The 19184-nt window shown below is 42.3% G+C and overlaps 1 protein-coding gene across 1 annotated transcript in view; it reads left to right on the top strand.

The window, feature by feature from the left end:
* Positions 1-725: 725 nt before the first annotated feature.
* Positions 726-19184, top strand: part of TMEM178B (transmembrane protein 178B) — a 222465-nt gene continuing 204006 nt past the window's right edge. Inside the window, exon 1 of the mRNA XM_013947395.2 lies at positions 726-2459. Within this exon, the coding sequence (XP_013802849.1) occupies positions 2078-2459 (382 nt within the window). The 5' untranslated portion in view covers positions 726-2077. The remainder of the gene's footprint in view (positions 2460-19184) is intronic.

Raw genomic sequence — 19184 nt, 5'->3', positions numbered from 1 at the left:
TGATGCAAGGGAAAGAATTATGCTTATTTCCTTTTTAAACAGCAGCATTCAGAGCCTGGGTGCCTCGATTTTCTGGATCCCCCAGAATCCAGGGTTTTTCCAGGGTTTTTTCAAGCTCATGCTTTGTGCTTTGTAGCCAGTTGGGATTTTTTGATGCAGTAAGAAACAGCTACAGTTGTTCTGGATTTGGGTGACACAATGTGAGAGATTGTGACAAAAAATCAGCAGGATCCAGTTAGATCCAGGTTTTACCATTTTCCCCTTTTAAGAAAGTAAGACTTCGACATTTCCTGTCTGTGAAGTGGTGCAGTTTATCTTTAAGGAGGCTAGAGAAATAAGAAATGAGTCTCACGTTGCATGGGTGACATCACTGGCTTTTGGCTCAGTGCTCTGTATTCTCTGTCTGTAGGCTTTAGCCAAGGCTGCAGGGCTCAGTGTTTGAACAAGGAAAGATTCCCAGGTGTACAGAAGATTGGATACGCTCTTATTTGGGTTAAAAACGGTGAAATGAGATTTCTAAAGCTTGCGGACCCCAGCTTGCCTTCTGTTGCTCTTGATTGCTACAAGATGGGTGAGTTATTCCCATTAGAGAGAAAGGGAGTGGAAATTTAAGGAGAAAAAAATGTCTGAATATATATCTGCTGATGCTGGGGATAGGATTCGTGTGAAGCTGCTGAGCTAAAAATCTCAGCTCCTGTGTGGAGATCAGGCCATATGGCAGAGAATGCCGAAAGCAGTTGACAACCGTTAGGGGCTGCTTTCCTCTCCCCCTGTAAGGCGTGTAGCTCTTTTTTGTTAGTTTGTTTTGGTCTGATTTCCTCCGACCTCCCCTCCCCATTCCTTAGCATCCTTTCAATCAGCCATAGCTCTGCCTGCCTGCCTTCATCTTGCAGATGGTTAACAATGCCTGTGTGTTAGGAAAACTGTGCACAACAAATTGAAGCGTCGGTGAAGAAGAAAGCTTTTCAAATAACGGCGGAAGGGGGTGGAAAAACGATGCTGGGGCTGAGGACTGCTTCCAGTGCTGCCTAGCGGGAGGTGCGCGGTCCGTGGCAGCGGCTCCGGCATCAGCTCCAGCTCCTTCCAGCCGCCTCTCATGCCGACCGGGACCAGGGAGGCTGCTGCGCTGCTGTAGGTGGGAGAGCCCAACCGCTGCTCTGTTAGTAATTCGGGGCTCTCGAGCTCCAGCTGGTCAAGGGAAGGGATCATTACATTACGTTGCCTTGATGACAGTGCAGACAACAAAACAAACCAAGTGAATGGCAAGGCTAGCAGGGAGAAGCTGAGGTGTTTTGGAAGCCAAGATGTCAGTGACTGTGAGCAAAGTCTGCTGAGGGGGAGACCCATGCCTGCCTGAATTTCCTGTTACGGCCAGAGAGGTTATATTTCAGCCACGACTTCAAACAGCGGCAGCAACAACAACAGATTGCTCCCCCTCTTGCTCCCTCCCCTTCAACCCTGCTTTAAACCCAAGCCAGCAACTGTCCAGATGATGCTCTCAGTGAGCTGCTGACAAAGAAAAGGCAAGTCCCCGATTCTTGCCACCAGGATAGTTGGCTGCTTGAGACTGGAAGATTTCTTGCTGTTGAACTTTTCTGTCCGGTGATGCTGCAGTGAACCTGCTATCTGAAAGCTATTGCTCCTGTATTTCTGAGCTGGCCAGATGGAAAGAGATTAATGGACTGATCAAACAGCCATAGCCTTCAAGTCTCTGGCGGGGGCTATTCCTTCAGCACACCCAGCCGTGTGAGTGCTTCTGGGGAGGGGAGCAGGACATCTTTGTGGGGGTGCTTCCCCGGGCCGCTCCCGTGCCAGGTGGAGGGCTGTGTTTCTCCTCATCAGGTCTCCACCGCTGAGGAAGCAGGCAGATGAGACTCCAGCACTGCCTCCAGGGCAGAACTTTGTAGCGCTCTTGGAGTCCCTCCGCAGCACGGATGTGAGCCGCAGGAGTTGTGGATGTTTGAGGCAATCTCTGCCAAGTGACATCAAGCAGCTGCCCCGGAGGTTTTTGCGTGGTCTCACGTCCAGGGCTTTGTCTGTGGTGAAGATGTCCATGGTGTTTCTGTGAAGCTGAGGTATGGCTGCTGGAAGGTTACTGCTGTATGCCGGCCTCTCCTTAGCTTTGTGTGCCCTGGGCATGCTGGCTGTAGCAATCTGCTCTGACCATTGGTATGAAACTGATGCCAGGAAGCACAGAGAGAGGTGCAAGAGTATCACCGGTAAGAGAAATGATCCTGGCTTCATTTATAACTCCAACAACAACCTGCCTCTCAGGGCCAGCAGGTCTAGGTTGGACCGCTGGGAAGGAAAACTCCTCTTGGCAAGAAACAGGAGGCAGATCTTTGCTATGAGTCCAGTCGATGAGTGCAACAGACAGTACAATTCAACCAACATGGGGCTCTGGAGGAAGTGCCACCGACATGGATTCGACCAAGAGCTGGAGGAGCTGATTGCCAAAGGTAAGGGCTGCTTTTACCAAATGAACGTGCCAGGCCCTCCTGAGCTGCCGAGGCTGAGCAGAGCCATTTGGGCTCACAGATGGGAGCTGGTGTCTCTAGCCAAGTACCTCTTCTTGCGACGGGTGAACTGGCTGCACTGTGCATTGCTTCCCCGATCGTTGCCAAAGCAGTTTCCCATGGGATCTCTACTGCTGCCACTTGGGGTTTGGGAGCAAGAAGGCAGTGGGGGTGAGAGCAGAAACACCCCAGAATGTCCCTCTTTCATGTCTCTGTTTCTCTAAGCTTATTATAGTCTGCCCATCACCATGGTATCAGAATGTTTTCCACATAGACACGAAGAGTATTAATAAAGCAGACATTAGAATTTTTTCTAAGGAAAAAGAAAAAATAGAATTTTTTTTTTAGTTTGACCCTGCTGACTCAGTCAATGTATTGTTTCATTGGAGGTTACATATGTCTGTATTTCATCATTGCCTTACCAAATGCCCCATCAGTCCTGAATTACACCATTTGCAGTGCTCACATGCAGGCTTCTTCTATCCTCAAATGGAGAGTAAACAAAGAGAAATGCTAAAAAGCAGGAGGGAACCCAGCTTGCTATTTACACTGAGCTACATTTTGGAATATTTTCAATGTCTACAAAACATGACATGAATTTATCAGGAGTGTTAAAAAGGAATTATTTTCTCTCAGGGTGGAGATGCATCTGTTTGCCTGTAGCATCTTTGTGCTATTCTTTTTCCTGTCTTTTGGTCCTTCTTCTTTTCTCCCCCAAGATGACAGTTCAAGATGATAGTCAGTTTGCCTCAAATATTTCTTTAATCCAAAGTACAACAAGGGGAGATATGCACAAAACCCTGTGTACAAAAAAATTTATGTTATTGCAAGATGATGAGGGTTTCAGTAAAAGATGACAGCATCTTTGCTGCCCACATCATGGTTACCCCATACAACAAAATAACATTTTCCTCCCATGGTTCTTCTGTTGCGTTCAGATGATTCCCTAGCAATTTATTTCTATCACAGTGAAATCATTGCTTCTTACACTGTGCAATCTTTAAAAATACTTGTTTTCTAAATGTATTCTCTGTCCAAAACTCCCTTGATAGCCTGTATTAATTCCTGCTTCAGAAATTGCATGCAGAATTACTGCTTAAATCTAATTATTCATGAGGGATATACTTTCACATGTGCTTGCCAATGTATAGTTCAGTTCTGTATATTTTAAAAGTGAGCAGTAGAGGTTAGTGGCACAGTATAGACTTACACTGAAACAATACAAAGAGGGATGTTGTAAGGAACCTCTTACCCCTTGATCATTAGTTTGGGTCCAGCGTGTGCTTCTAGTGACTATTAACGTCTAGTTGCTGTTTTGCAACCTACATGAAACGAATTGGTGGCTTCAGTCCCATTTGTAATGGGCAAATGAACATGCCCAAAAGCTGTCAGCATGCTGGCACCTGGCTGGTGGGTTCAATGCCTAGGGATTCCTCTTGTCCGCCTAGGTGAGGGTGCAGGCGTGCTGGGCTCACTGAAGAGGGCTGGATCGCTCTGCCACGTGCACTTTCTGTGCCTTGGGCATAAACAAAGAAGTTCAACCTTGACAGCGAACAAACATTTCACCAGAGCTCACCTTTGGGAAATAGAGTTTTAATTATTAGAGAGGCTTTTCCTCTTGGATTAAGTGAGACTCATTGCTCTCAGCTGCCTGCCTTGTCTTGGGTTCAGGCGTGTCCGTTTCTCCTGCTAGAAGCTGGTGAAACCTCCTGGCACTGGGAGATGCGTAAGCGCAACGCTTTGAGTGTTAGTGATAGTGAAAATGTGGGATCTCAAACTCAGGCAGTTAAATGCAGGAGAAGATGGTCTTCAAAAGATCCTGTTTTAATTTGAGTATGTGTGTGTGTGTGCATGCGTGCTTGTGTGTGTGTGTAGTGAGCCAAGTCTACATATACATAAGGGGATATTGGGCTGGTAGCGAGGGTCAGATTGCTGGGCTCAGGTACAGCCTGCATTCCTGCAGACATATTTCTGGACATATGTGCATGCAGATGGCCACATAGCCATTTCTCAGTGCCCTTTTTTCTTGGTGCCCTGGTGTCAGAAGTGCAACTCGTGCACGTAAAGGAGATATGTGCAAATACTGATGTGTGTAACTGCTTTCCACTGCTTTAGAAAAATATATGTTAAATGCTTACCTGACAGTTCATTTTCCTTCTTTAAAGGTTTCTGGTGCACACTTAACAAACTTTTAAATTGTATGTTGCGGGAAATGTTAAAGGAGAGAGATTTTTAATGGTAAATACCAACATTGCAGTTCATTTGGTTGTCATTTTGGAGTGAGGATCTACCTATACCACAACTCTCAGCCATGATGAAGAGTCACACATTAATATTAATACTGTAGAGGTGTGTTGTTTTGGCACCTCCAGATTAAAGCATAGGAAAGCAAATATAATGGCAATGTAATAATATAGAACTTTGACTTGTTCAGAGCTAAAACTGGAGATAGCAATACCATAGGATTGCCCATCCATTTTATAGAAACAGTTAGATCAAAAAGAATGAATGGGCTTTTGCCAAAAAGAATGAATGGGTTTTTGCCAAAAAGTATTGTAAAATAATTATCAATTAAAAATCCTTGTATGCTGGAGTTGCTGAATTAGGAATTTGATACTTATGCGTAGGAGCCAGCTTTACATAGGTAATCAGCTAGTTCCCACCTGAGGAACAGGTATTAGACTGTTTCTTTATGATCCACAGTTATGTAGTGAAAGTAGAATAAGTAGATTTGGCATTGCTGTCAGATGTAGAAAACAGTCCGAGTTCAAAATGAGACAGGTATTCTAGGTTCATCTTAACAGAACCACAGTCCTCTTCTAGTTTTTCTCCCATTGGAGACAATCATCTAGAGTTAGAAATTGCAGGGGAAGGCATTTGGACAAAGCATGCCCTGTGTGAGTGTGAAGAACTCTGAATGTACTGTGCCTGTTGTAATCAGATACCCTGACTGGGGTAAATATTTCTGCACAGATGAAATTTCTTCCTGCATAAAATAAGAGCTCCAGGGCAAGTACCGCTTAAAAGGCCTATTTTGAGGATGTCTTTGGTACATGTGCCTTTTATTCTCCATCCCCTGCCAGCTGTTAATTTAATCTGGCACACCTCTTCTGGAACTGGATAAAGTGAGGCAGGTTCTGGCCCCAAATATTGCATATAATACTATATGTAATTGAATGTAATGCTGTTACGCTTTTTTTTCTTTCTTTTTTTTTAAGCTGGAGAGGATCTAAGTGATCCGTTTATTTTGGGACAGGTCTACATTTTTCCCTAGGCAAAACTTCCAGTATTGAGAACGGTAGGTTTGTCTATCAAAGGATAACAAAACATAGTCATTAAAAGCCTAACTGCCTTTGCAAATACCCAGCAGTTATTGGGCTATGAACTGTGCTGAAATTAATGCAAGCTGTAGGCAATGGCCTGTTGCAGAATCAGGCCCTATGATACTTTGCAATATTCTGATGCCAGTGGTCTTAAAAAGCAGTTCTGTTTCTGAAGATTCTGGGTTGTTTCCCTAACTTTGTTCTATATTTCTATTTTTACTTTCTGGCAAATACATCAAAACCTATGTTTGATTTTGCTAGAAAAACTGGAGATCTCTTACTTCAGATTTCTTATTGATAGATATTATAAATACTAATGCATATAAAACTGCTGCTCCTGTTTAAAATTCTTGTATCCATTTTGTTATATTCCTGTAGAATCAAGGTGATTTGAAAATAATACAATTAGATAAATAGAAAATGAATTAACACGGACTTCCACAAGTAGGCATACTCAGGAAGAGGCAGGCAGACATGAGACCAAAGGCCTGAAGAATATTCTACAACTGCATCAAAATCAGTCAATTAATTTGTTTGCTTTATTATGATAAACGAAAGAAAATCAGAAAGAGGAATTACAGCCAATAAAGAAATTATTAGAGTCAGTCACGCAACCCAGGACCCAGTCTGGCTAGCTTTTACCCACCTGAATAATCTGTATTCCTGTGAATGGGCTAACTGGGCTGAAGCAAAGCACTCTTTGTGAAGAAGGACCAGTCAAAGAGAAAGAGGTTACAAAGGTGGTTTGCTGGTTTTGCCTAGGTGTTTGATCAAGTCTGTTGACATCTCTGGACCAGAGTTTCACTCTTGATCCCCAAAGCCTTGTGCTGTCAGGAAACGCTGACTCTGGTCCTATTCAGCACAGTACTATGCTCCTTCCCGGTCTGAGGTGTCTGCACAGTCTCCTCAGTGAATTAAATAGCTGTGCTGCTTAATGCCCTTTGAATATAGCATTCCCTACCTGCTGTAAGATCCACTGTTCATTGTTTAGCACTAAGTTTCTAGCAAAAGCAGCCTTCCCTCACCCTACCAAAAAACCCAACCACCAGCACTAAGCAAGCAGGGACCTGAAATGCAGATCAGTACCAGTTTGTGGCAGGGAGAAGACAGAGTTTGTTTCCTGCTTCTGCAATCACCAGCTCCCGACTCCTTGCGTGCGACTCGTAGTGCCCCAGAAAGAAAAGTGGAACCCCCCAAGTCAGCATTGTATGGCCACATTGCTCAGATGCTTTCCTGCACTAGTAGGGAGGGAAGCAAGAAAGGAAACAAAAAGGGATTACATCATTTAATTATAAAGGTACAGTAAAGTATATGAAGAAGTTGCACAATAACCAGAGACCATTCCATTTAGACAATTGCTACTCGGAGGACCTTTCATCTTGCTTTTGGAAGACTGCCAATTAAACCTGTCTGGTCTGGGCTCTGCTGCCTGCCACAGGAATCCAGTTATTTAAAAAAATTTGCAAGGACCTTAATATTTCAGTCCCCCTCTTACCTCTCTTCTTCCACCAAGCTCCATGGAAGTCATAGAAAATCCTATTTTCTAAACATTGTATTGTGAGTATATTTAGCCCATGCCACCACTGAAAAAAAAAGGAAATCTGATTCCCATCCAGCCTACTTCCACACCAAATAATATGCAAGATTTCCGGGATGAAAGCACTCTCTGTTTAGATTTGTCAGATGCATGGCACAATTGAGCAAGAAGGGCTTAAGAAGACTACTCCAGCCATCACTGGGGATTATTTATACACAATTGGAAAAGTCTGGAGAGAGGCTGCTTGCAGCTAGCTCTAGGAGTAAAAAGATTTATTTCCCTAAAAGTGCTTGCAACACCTTATGATTATGTAGAACTGACTTTTTAAATGCAGTGGTATTGCCATGTGAATAAAGACAATGATTTTTTTCATGTTTTCTCCATAAATTTAAAGAATTCAAGTACTTGTTTGTGTGTTTGAAATCCCAACCATTCTCCAATGCACTCATAAAAAGAACTTTACTGAAGGCTTGATTCTGGTCCTAGTGAAGTCAATAGCAAATGTTTTATTGAACATGGTGATGCAGAAAGTTCAGGCCTTCAGTGTTTCCTTTGAGGTTAAAATAGTCCCTGTAGAGAAAGGCCAACACAAGGTCTGTGCTCCACTCTGTCACAGCAAAGTTCTACTGGAAGGGTTAAGTGAAATTTAAACAGTAGATAGGCTTTGAGTCAAGCCTTCTGCTAACAAGATATTTAGCCTTCACTGTTTTCAGTGATGTAATTGTCCTTAGCCTATCATTGTAGATCAGAAGTCAAATAACTGCATGTTTCTGAAATACAGCAAAGACATTCTCTTGCTCAGAGATTTTCTATTTCTCAAATCATTTAACTGATGAAATCACTGGTGTTTCATGGATGTGGGTTCAAGGAGGATTTGGCCCATCCTTTTTTAAATAAGCAATTGTAATATTTTAATTTCATCAAACTTTAATAGTAATTCGTTAAAAAGTATCTTTACCACCAGTAATAAGAACATGACACGTTCCTCTGACACTTCTGAGATAATTAGTTCTATAATATATATATACTAAAAATACTAAGAACATATATGTAATTTAACAGAGCTGCAACTGTTTTTAATCATGCTGTTTTAAAGGGCAAATTTCAATCAAGCTGTTGGCTTTCAAGCAAAATTGTCATGAAGACAAATGGAAATTTTGCTTGAGTAAAAATGACGGGATCCTGCCCTTCTCAACAGAAACTGGTATTTGCAGAGCTGCCTACAAGACTGCATGCTTAATTCCTGTTCATTTAACTGAGCATCCAAATCCTTTTGAAAATCTCAGTATTGTTTTCCTTTCTGCTTCCTTTCCTTAAAATCTTTGTTAAATATATGGAAGAATTAATTTGAGCGCAGTTGTGTTCCATTTACTGTAAAAATAAAGATATGTAAAGAAAGATGAATTATTTAAATAGAGAGGATCTGAACTATTTTGTCTTCTCCAGCAATAAAAATCCAAATTTATATTGCTTTTTCTCATTGAAAAAAATCTCTCTGTGCACTCAGAATAAGTGGTGAACAGTTCAAGAATGGAATGACTTCATTAACTGTTGCAAAACCAGAAAACGTAGAATAGAACTCTGTGTTTTGTAGGTTCTGAAAAAATAATGACAATCATTTATAATGTAAGTTATTTAATGACTCAATGCTAATTAAGTGTGGCTGGAACTCTTGAGTACATATTCATCTCTTTAAGAGCAAAAGAAAGAAAAGAGATGGTATGTTTTAGTTCTTAAGGTGTAAACAAGTAAATAATGTGTATTCCGGAATCCAAGTACCTTTAACAGACCATTCAGAATAGAATCCACTTAAACGAAAATAAAATTAACCAGCATATTTTCTTTGTACGAGAGAAATCGGACCATAAAATGGAAATTTGCCCATTTTATCTCTCATAAAGCCTAATTCCTCCACAAATAAATATTCAGACCTGCCCAGCTGATCCTACTGAAACCGTAATCCTTTGTAGACAGCTACCAAAATAGAAGAAAAAAAGGTAGTGTTGGAGTTAGGGCAGGACTTACAAAGCCAGAATTCAGTCCAAGTTCTGCCATAGTCATTCTGTCTGACCTTAGACAAGTGACTTAATCTCTTGTACCTCAGCTCAGTATCAGTATAATAGGGATTTTGTTCATTATTATTAACACCAGTTACAGTTGTATCATAGGATTTATGAACCTTAAGCACAGATCACTAATCCATGGATCACCTCTCTAGAACCCATACAAATGCAGAACAGAAAAATGCCCCTGTCCTTTTGACATATTGCTGCACTAGATATTGGAGAGTAATGCAGCCTAATGAGAGAATACAAGGAGATGACAAGAAAATTATGTTCAGCATGACTGGAAGTGGTTTTAGAATACCATCAGGCTGACCGCATTTCGTAAGCACCGTGAAATGAGGGATTCCTAGAAGAGTTGGGAAGAAAGATAATGAATAGGAGGTGCAGATGTTTACAAGATGGTCTTCCAAAGACTGATGGCTGGCACAGACAAAATCATGTGTCTGACTGCTTAAAAAATAAGTAGGTGATGAAGATTGGCTTCTTTGGTTGAGTGGAGGAAGAAGTTGACATTTCTTTAATGAAGACAAGTAGATTATGCTAATGAGATAGAGACTGGGGCAGCAGTCAAGGGCTGCAAAGAGAAATGACATGGTTAAAGTGACAGGTTAGGAAAATGATCTGTCTAACAGCATCCATTCAGGATGCAAGGAGGGCAAGATCATATTTGTCAAGGCCATAGGAAAGAATATTGTAATAAAAAAAGACATGAAATGATGAGAGCCTGGGTGGAGAAAGAATCTGCTAACTTTAGACAGCACCTGGAGCTAAGGACATACTGAGACACAAGTTGTTGACCAGAACAACAAAAAAGGTAGTAGAGTTGCCTGTGATGATCAAGAGAGGAATTACTGAAGAAGACTTACTGTAAAGAATGGGGGACAAGAATATTAGAAACTCTGTTTTAGCTATGATAAGCTCAATTTGATATCTGCATGTCTATGAGATAATATCAGAGAGACAGGTCAAGCATGGGTACAGATGTAGGGAGACAAGTTTCTGTTAGAGAAATGAACCTGCGAGCTGTTGTGTGGAGGTGGTAGCTGAATCTGTATTTGCAAAAGAAATTACCAAGGAGTAAAGTATAGAATGAGAAAAGCCCCATGAACTTCACCGAATGATGGCAAAGCGGGGAGAAGAAAAGTATCTTCTGGAGGACATGAAGAAGCAGCAGATTCAAAGATAGAGAGAAGGTAGTAATGTCATGGCAGCTGAGAAATACTACTGAAGGTAGCTGGCATGTCACAATAGGTGAGACCAGAATATTCAGAGTATGATGAAATTTGTCTAGTATGTAAATAGAGACTTTGTCAGGAGCAATTTCAGTGGAGGGGAAGCTGCGCTGGCCTGGGGAGCTTAGACTGTAACTGGTGGGGGAACTCCAGACTGCATTTGTACCTGGTGTGTTCAGAGAGGTTCGTGATGAAAGGGAGGTGAGAAAAAGGAATGATATTTAGAGAGGAAAACAAATGTTTTAAGATGAGAATATTTTAAGATGAGAGAGGTGCAAAGATATTTGTGTTATGAGAGTAAAGACACAGCTGGGAGCGAGAGGTCAAGGAGAAGAGAGGACGACAGGGCAAGAATGGCCATAAGGAGATGGTATAAGACTGGCTCAGTGGCAAATAAAAGAAGGGAAGGGAGGGCACTGCATAGGAGGGTTTTTTGTCTGTGACAGGGAGGAACGGGCAAGGAGCTGTAGGAAGGGAAGAGGAAACAGAAGGCAAACCTACTGGAAGAGGAAGATGATACTTTGTCAATTTTCTCATGGAAGAACTGGCTGAAATCCAGTGTAACAGCTGAAGTGGGGGCTGAGGAAGTGGGAGGGCCTGAGGAACGAGCCAAACGTGACAAAGAGGTGACTGTGTGAGTCTGCCATTTATCTGCACTGAGCTGGGGTAGCAATGCTAGGAAAAGAGCAGAACTGAATGGGAAAACAGTGCATTTGTGCAGAAAGTTGGCAAGGTGGCAGGATTTCAGGTAGAGAGCTCTGCAAGGGATGGCTGGTGGCGGCCCTGAAGACTGCGAGCAGGAGGAAGCCCTCAGTGCTGCTGGCCTGGGGTGGCAGACGAGCCGAGGGACTTCGGGTGATAGTGGTGGCCGATGGGTGATGCTGAGAGTCCCGGTGCCTGTCGGAGGGGAGAACATGAGGAGCAGGGCAGAGCAAGGACCTGGCGCTCAGCCCAGGCCTGCTGCCTGTCTTTTAGGTGCCTGAGAGGCTCAAATAGGGTTGAACGGAGGGGGCAGAAAAACATAAGTTTAAGGGTGAGGGAGGTCAGTACCATGGGCTGTTGTCTATCATTTGCCCTGCCTTCACACTCTGAATTCACACTGTATAACCTCATAGAGGTGCCAATGTGTTTCCTTCCAGCAGAAGTGAGTGGTGTTTCTCCAGTGCTTCGAACAATTGCACTTCGATCTCACATTGAACCGCAGGTGCAAACAAACAAAAATTAACTACAAATTTAGGCTATTTTCCAAGAAGGGGGAGGGCTAGAGGGACATATTTCCAGAGCTGAGGGGTTCTTATGGATAAAGGTCATTTCAGCCTGTCGTACACCTGTCACAGTGTTTCTACACTTAAAACAATGTGGTCTCTCAAATAAATGTCAGGCAAATCAGAGTATCCTGGGCCAGAAGAAACCTCTTAGGCCTCATGGCCGTCTGGCACGTGTAAAGCGCTGCCGTTCTGGGCTCACAGTGAGAACTGGTCTTAGTAAGTGGCCTGCTGTCTTTTGTACCCATCTCTGTGTGATGCCAGTGAAGGTTTAACCCCAACAGGAACATGCTTCAGTAGCTGAATGTGCATTGGGGTGGCTGCAAGAGCGGGAGGTTTATGAACCGCATGTGTGATTCACAAAACCAGCAGCCACACACCCTTAAATCGGAGCTGAGAGAGTCTCCCCAGTATTCCCAGCTGCTTTTCCTGGCAGCCCTGCCTTGGACGTCCCCAGAGGGGACTGCACTAGATGTGGATAGAAAAGTCGGATATCCTAAGCTCCCTTGTTATGAGCAGCTTTTGGCAGGTGACAAGGACCACTCTCCAGCTCTGAAATGCTGTCACCCAGCCGGCTGCCGAAGCTTTCTGTGGCACCTGTGTTCAGCACAAGTGTCTGGCCTACTTGTTCGAAAGTGCCTTGTGATTCGTTTCTGAAAATGTGTATACATGAGCTGAAACACTGTAAAGGAACATGGATGTCAAGATGTCCTGTGTATACTAGAAGTCAGGTCCCATTAAGATGTCCTACCAGACTCAGTAGGAGTCGCTGAGAATCACTTGTCACCACTCTTATTTAATTCTGAGACCTGTTGTTGTTTTTGAGTATGAACAGCGGACATTTCAAAAAGCTTCCTAAATCTATTTCTAGACTTTCTAATAGGATGAAACAGTTACTTTAGTTTTATGGGGTAATCAGTGCTATTTGAAAAGATCCTTCTGCTTAAATATGAATGTACAATGCTAGTCTCTGTTTCTCTGCTAATCAATACATATCTTTGAATATGCAAAAAACTCTTTTAAAATAATGAAATAAAATTAGAAGTATCTTTGTATATACTTTTGCCTTCTGCCCAGTGGTCATTTAATAACATAAAAATCATAATAGAAACCAAAAAAGCAACAAAAATGTTTTAAAATCAGATGTTAAAGGGCAAGTCCTTTTCTGGTTTAAATTAAGGTAATTGCACTGACTTTGAAGGGGTGATGCTGATTTATGGTAACTAATGATCCAACTACATTGTTCTGTTTTGGGTACCTAGGTGGTTCCCATTGTGATAGATATTCTAGATACTTCTAGATATTTAATCACAGAGGGCTTTTAGAGAGTGAAATTGTCCCTTGTGTTCAGGGGGGAAATGAGATGTGAAGAGCCAGTGATTGGCCCTGAGTCATCATGATTCAGAGATGAATCAAGAGATCAGTATTCAAGAGATCAGTAGCAGATCCCTAATTTCAAATTAAGTCTCCCAAAATCTGAATTAGTAGCCTAACTCCTGCCTCCCATAAATAAAATATTTAGAGTCAATACTTATAATGGTTATTGTTTTTAGCAATGACACAGACTTAGGAGGCAGGCTCAGGGCTGACTTTGAAAGTTCTGATTTTTCTCACTTTGCCAGAATGTGACATGGACGGCATTTGCCCAACAATGTAAACATATCCTCCAGGCCAAAAGTTCACATTGGAAAGAAATTTCACATTGTTAGTCCCTAACTGTGTGACCTGGGATTTTGTATTAAATTTCATCCCTTTTCTATTCACCAGTCTCAATATTTCCCAGTTCTTCTTATATGATTTTCCATAATGTTTAAAGAGAGGATGGGGAGGAATGTTATACTGATTAGAGAGACAAAAGCAGCCAGCTAACAGGAACAGGAGAAATGGAAAAAAATCAAACAGGTTAATGATGTGCTCAAATTGGGAAACTGGATAATTTCCATCTCAGAGTACTGAAAGATATGGTATGTGACATTGCAAGTCCAGTAAAAAAGATTTTCAATAAATCTGTCTAATTAGGATGGTACATTAGGAATGAAAAGTAGCAAATCTCTATTTAAAGAGAAGGGGAAAAGTTGTCTTGCCACAGAGGACCTTTTAGTTTGATCATAATAATACTGTACAGGAATTTAAAAGAAGTTCTAAAGGAAAGAATAATTAAATATATGGGGAAAAATGAGATAAACATGCAACATATGTTTTTCTATGGGGAGTGTGCCAAACTACCCTGATATATTTTGCTAGGAAGATAATTGGTTTCCTAGACAAAGGAAGTGCAGTAGATCTAAATTATTGGGATTTTGGTAAAGGATTTTAAATTCTGCCCCTGAGGAAATGATTTATTAGAATGTTAAGGTAATTAGTATACAATTTACAGTGTGTTTGAGCAACTGGCCAAAGGAAGGCAACAAGTGTTGAAAGAAGTATCAAGATAGGAAAGTCAACAGTAGAGTTCCCAAAGTATGGGGACCAGCCTTATTTAATGGGGCTGATATTGGGGCATGGTCTGTAAGGAGAGGTGATAGCTCTTATTTTGACTGGGTGTGAACAGAAGGATTGAACTAATGACATTTACTGCTGCCACAAAAATACAGCATCACCAAGAGACAGGAGTACTGGAATATTACATGAGAAGAACTGAGGACTGGAGAATAGAAAAAGGGTAAAATTTAATACAGAATACCAGATCATGCTGTTAGGGACTAACAATGTGAAATTTCTTTTCAATGTGAAATTTTAGTCCTGTTGAATATGCTTGGATCGTTGGGCAAATACCCTCTGTGTTGCGTTCTGAGATTCTGGTCCCTGGACACCCAAACTATGGGAAGTTTTGGGTTCAAATGGCTTCCTTCCTGCCCAGGTATGGCAGCACGTTTCTTTTCAAGGTGGGAAGAGTGCATTTCTATGTCTCATCCCAACATGCAGCTGGGACATGATCACAGAGCACAGCTCACTGGGGACGAGGGGTTCAACAGGGTGCACCTGTCCTGAAGTGTAGACACAGAGTGATAGAGCCACCTTGGTGGTCTGACCATGAAAAGGGCAAGTGTGATTGAAGAACAGAGCTGGCCAGGTGTTTCAAGTAGGGAGAGGGAAATATTAAAGTTGCAGCACAAGGTGTTAATGAAACCACCTCCATTTATAATCTCTGCTATTCTTGTCAGCTACATTTGAGAAAGATGACTTCAAGCTGAAGCAGGAAGAGAGTGGGGTTACTAGCATGAAGAGGAGAATGGAAAATCTATTTTACAAACATGACTGTTATCCAGAAAAAAATGGGGGTAAACACAGGAGATGGAGAAGGTGTGTTTAAGCTAAGGACAGCACAAGCATGAAAAACACTCTTTGTGAGAACCGTGGATATATGTAGGCTGGAAACTGGGCTGAAGTGAGATTCTGGAAGGAGTGATCAAGGCACAGTACCTCTAACAGGTTTTAAAGATGAAGATGGGCTTATTTAGGAGAAGGGATTATATGATATACTTGCCAAGAAAAAGAAAATTTGCTTGCAACAAAAATGAACAGAGTCCTTTTTTGTGCTGTGTCCCTGTGAAACATGCCATAGGACTGTCAAGTATTAATTTATTGTTACTATTGTAGCTATTGTTACTATTAATTCCTCCTTTCCCTCAAATAAGAGCATATTCAGCTCTGTACCAGGCAGGACCTGATGGAAGGAGTGTTCATCACTGAGCTGTGGTCTGGTGGGAGGGAAGGAACCTGTCACAAATCTATCTATCTCCTCCATCCTAGCTGCTCTGTCTTATTCATGTAGATATGAACTGCACTTTGTTTCCTTCCAGTGGCACCCCACATGTCCATGAAGGGCTGGGGGTCAGGACTGTATGCACTTAATGCATATTTTCCATATCTTTCCAGTAGATAATACAGTTAACAGGGTCTTTGTTCCCTGGCTTCCTACTCTGTTTTCATTTCTTAACGCCTTAGCTCAACAGTAGCAAAGTCCTGTTAAATTCTCAGCCATCTGAATTCATAAGCCATGAAAATGAACAGTCTTCCACTTCTTTATTAAATAGTTTATATAAAATAAAATAGAAGCTATGGTATTTTCTTACTATATTTAAACATTCAGGATTGCTGGCAGCAACAGAATTATGCTCTTATTTGCACATATTTAAATTACCATGAGATGTGTATTTCAGTTCACAAAATGTTCAGCCATTTGGCTGGTGATGCTGGGTTGGTTTCGTTATAGTGGAAAGGATTCTGTTGCAGGATACAGGGGTTTATGAGGGCTAAAGGCTCCCACTTCTGGGTGTTTGTCCATTTGTGCGTGTGGGGCAACGGACCAAAATTCTCACAACAGTCTTGGAGAAAGATTTTACAGGGAACAGAAAGGTTCCACAGCAATAAAGCTAGGAGACCATCATCTGGAAAAGCCTATCAGGATATGATGCAGAAAAGGTGGAAGTAGGGCTCCATCTGTCAGTATGGAGGAAGAGAAACTGGGATGCTATGTGTGCCTGGAGTGTTGGGGGAGCCTTGCTTGAGATGTTGAGTAGCAAAGCTAGCTTCTGAGTTACTGAAAGAAACTATTTCCTAGCTCTGCGACTGAGCAGCTGAAGAATGAGGATTATATCTAGGGCTGATCAGAGAAGGAACTTTTGTTTTCTGCTTTTGCTGAGGAAGGAACATGGCCTTATGAAGAGCATCCCCAATTCTGTACCAGGTGAACTGGAGATGGTGGTGGCAGAGCTTGAAAGAGGGAGACCGGAGGTTGTTGGTGTTGCCTATGTGGGTGTGTTGCACATGTGGGAGCAGCTGGATGAGAGGTCCTCTGCCAGTGACCTGAGCTGTGTGAATGGAAGACACTTCCTTTTTAGAAGCCGTGACAGAAGGATGCCATACTGAGGAGGGTTTGGAAAAAGGACAGAGAAACATGTTTCTTCTGAGCTCATATTTGCAGACTTGAGCTGTATGTCCTTTTTGTGTGAAAAAATCTTTGGTATCCAAGAGGAAAGAGGAATCCTTTGCACCCGGGCACCCTGAGGACCCTCCAGTTTTCAAATGCTGTTCACTGTAACTCATTGATTCTAGTGGGATTTGGGGAGGTAGTCACAAGCTCCCAGGGATGGCATGGGTTCAGCAGGGATGGAGGCATTACAACACTGCATGGCATTAACTGCTCCATAAAGTCAGTGTTTCCCAGTGAAGGAACTGGCTGCAGAATGGGCTTTTGCTATATCTTGGCCTCGGGACTTGGAAACATCTGTTTGAGGAGGGCATGGGAACTTGTTTCAAATCTGGGAGAGATGTTTTTACCTCAGAGATTTCATAGAAGAAAATGGGGCCACTTGTTTGTGTGTCTTAACGTGAAAGAGGGAGAGACTACTCGAATGTCAGGATGGAGGAGAGGTGTATATCCACATAAAGTCTGGCTTCATGCTGAGTGCAACTACGGGGCAGGGATGGCTTCTTTCTTCCCCTTCAACCTCTCCCTCTTATCCCTGCAGTGAGGCACCCAGTACTGTCCTTACTGGTGTTCCCCTCAAAGTCTGTGCCCCACCCAAACCCAGTGGCATGTCTTTCCTCCTCTTGTTCATCATTTACTGTTCGCATCCTGCCTGTGACACAGCAACTAATTGCATTGTCAATGACTTCAAATGAAGAAGCAGCAACAGGAACAGATAAACCCGTTAGTAACAAAGTCTTGTTTTCTTGTGCATATCTCTAGGAATAGAAGTACAATGAGAGAAATGGGAAAGAAGCATGTAAATGACCTCAGATAAGCAGAATTTCTCATAGTAGAAAGTTGCCCATGGTACTGAGGCATTGGCAAGTCTTTAGGCCCAAGCTCTGCTTCCCTGGCTGTCAGCCCTGCTTTGAACAAATGCATTGTGAAGTTCCAGCCACTACTGCAGGGCAGCATTGGATACAGTTAGCATACTTAAACTGGAATGTAGTTTTCGGCACGCACAGCATTAAGATGATTCGGAGGATATGTCTTCTTTAAAGTTTCTCATCCCTTTGAATTTTGTTCATTGTATTTGGGGAGTTTCTGGATTTGCATTTTGAGTGCTGTATAAGAAGACTTGATTGCTGTGGGGAGATGCTGCATTGTGTCTGTCACCTAGAAAACTTGGCTGTCATCTTGGGCACCTGAATTCAACACTTGTGTCCCTCCTTTCTGGGATGAGACTGTTCAGGCAGCTCCTGATAGGGTTTCAGTTCTTGTCTTTAGGGTCCACGTTTTGAAATTAGATCCAACTGTCTAGCTCTCAGAGGGTGTAAACTGACCAGTTTCTATCCCTCCTGGTGGCAGGACTTGGTCCTAACTCTTAAGGGTCAGATATGAGCACTTCTCCATTCATTTCAGCACTCTATTTCCAATTTCACTTTCTTGACTTTGAAATAGTGAAAAAAACAGGGTTTTGTTTTATATTAGAATGCCAGTTTAAATTGCTTACCTCCCTTAGAACAGGAGCACATCATACTTCATTGCATCAGGAGAGGCTGCAGAAATCTGGTCAACTTGGCGGAGTTTGGGTAGTGAACTGGTGGGAGTTCTTGGAGCCTGTTGTGTACGTCCTCAATCCCATCGATGGGACAGTGTCATAAGCAATGCTATCAGGGTCCACACACTGCGCTGCCTATACGGTGCAATTTCACAGCTGTCTCATTTATCACAGAATCTACCCCTTAAGGCAGGTCAGTGCTCCCGAGTTGAAGCTTTCATGTGAGAAAGTTTTGCTATCCATCATAGTTATGACAATGACCTTCAAGGTAGACATGACAGTTTAGACATCTGGTGTAGAGATATTTGAACCAGAGTGTAGAGGGAACATGTAAGAAATTGGATGTAGATGGAATAAATAGGTCAAGAGTCCTCTCTATAGTCATTAGTTATCTTTTACCATCAGGCTGTTCCTTTTCAAAGGCTAATACCAATTATTTTTCCTTTGTTTCTAAGGGTCTGGGAGCTGAGAAGTGACTCCTCTGACATTTCAGTATATTGATGTAAAGAATATGGAGATAATTTTCACATGAAACATAAGAGTCAGATGATACCCACCACAGATGCCAACCTGGTTTCAAAGGATTTAGGAAGGCATATTCTCTGCCATGCTGTTTGTTTGATGCTCTTCTGTCGATATATTGTCTTTGTAGCTTTTTCATCTACTAATTGATGTATGGCTGTCCACACTGGTCTTTCAGCTGTGCTCTAGTTTTATGATAGTTACTGTATTTTGTTTACTCATGCTTAACACAATCTTCATTGAAGGT

This window comes from Apteryx mantelli, chromosome 1 (genome assembly GCF_036417845.1).
Source record: "Apteryx mantelli isolate bAptMan1 chromosome 1, bAptMan1.hap1, whole genome shotgun sequence".
Lineage (NCBI taxonomy): Eukaryota > Metazoa > Chordata > Aves > Apterygiformes > Apterygidae > Apteryx > Apteryx mantelli.
The sequence above is the reverse complement of the archived record's forward strand: the minus strand, read 5'-3'. Positions and strand labels throughout refer to the sequence as shown.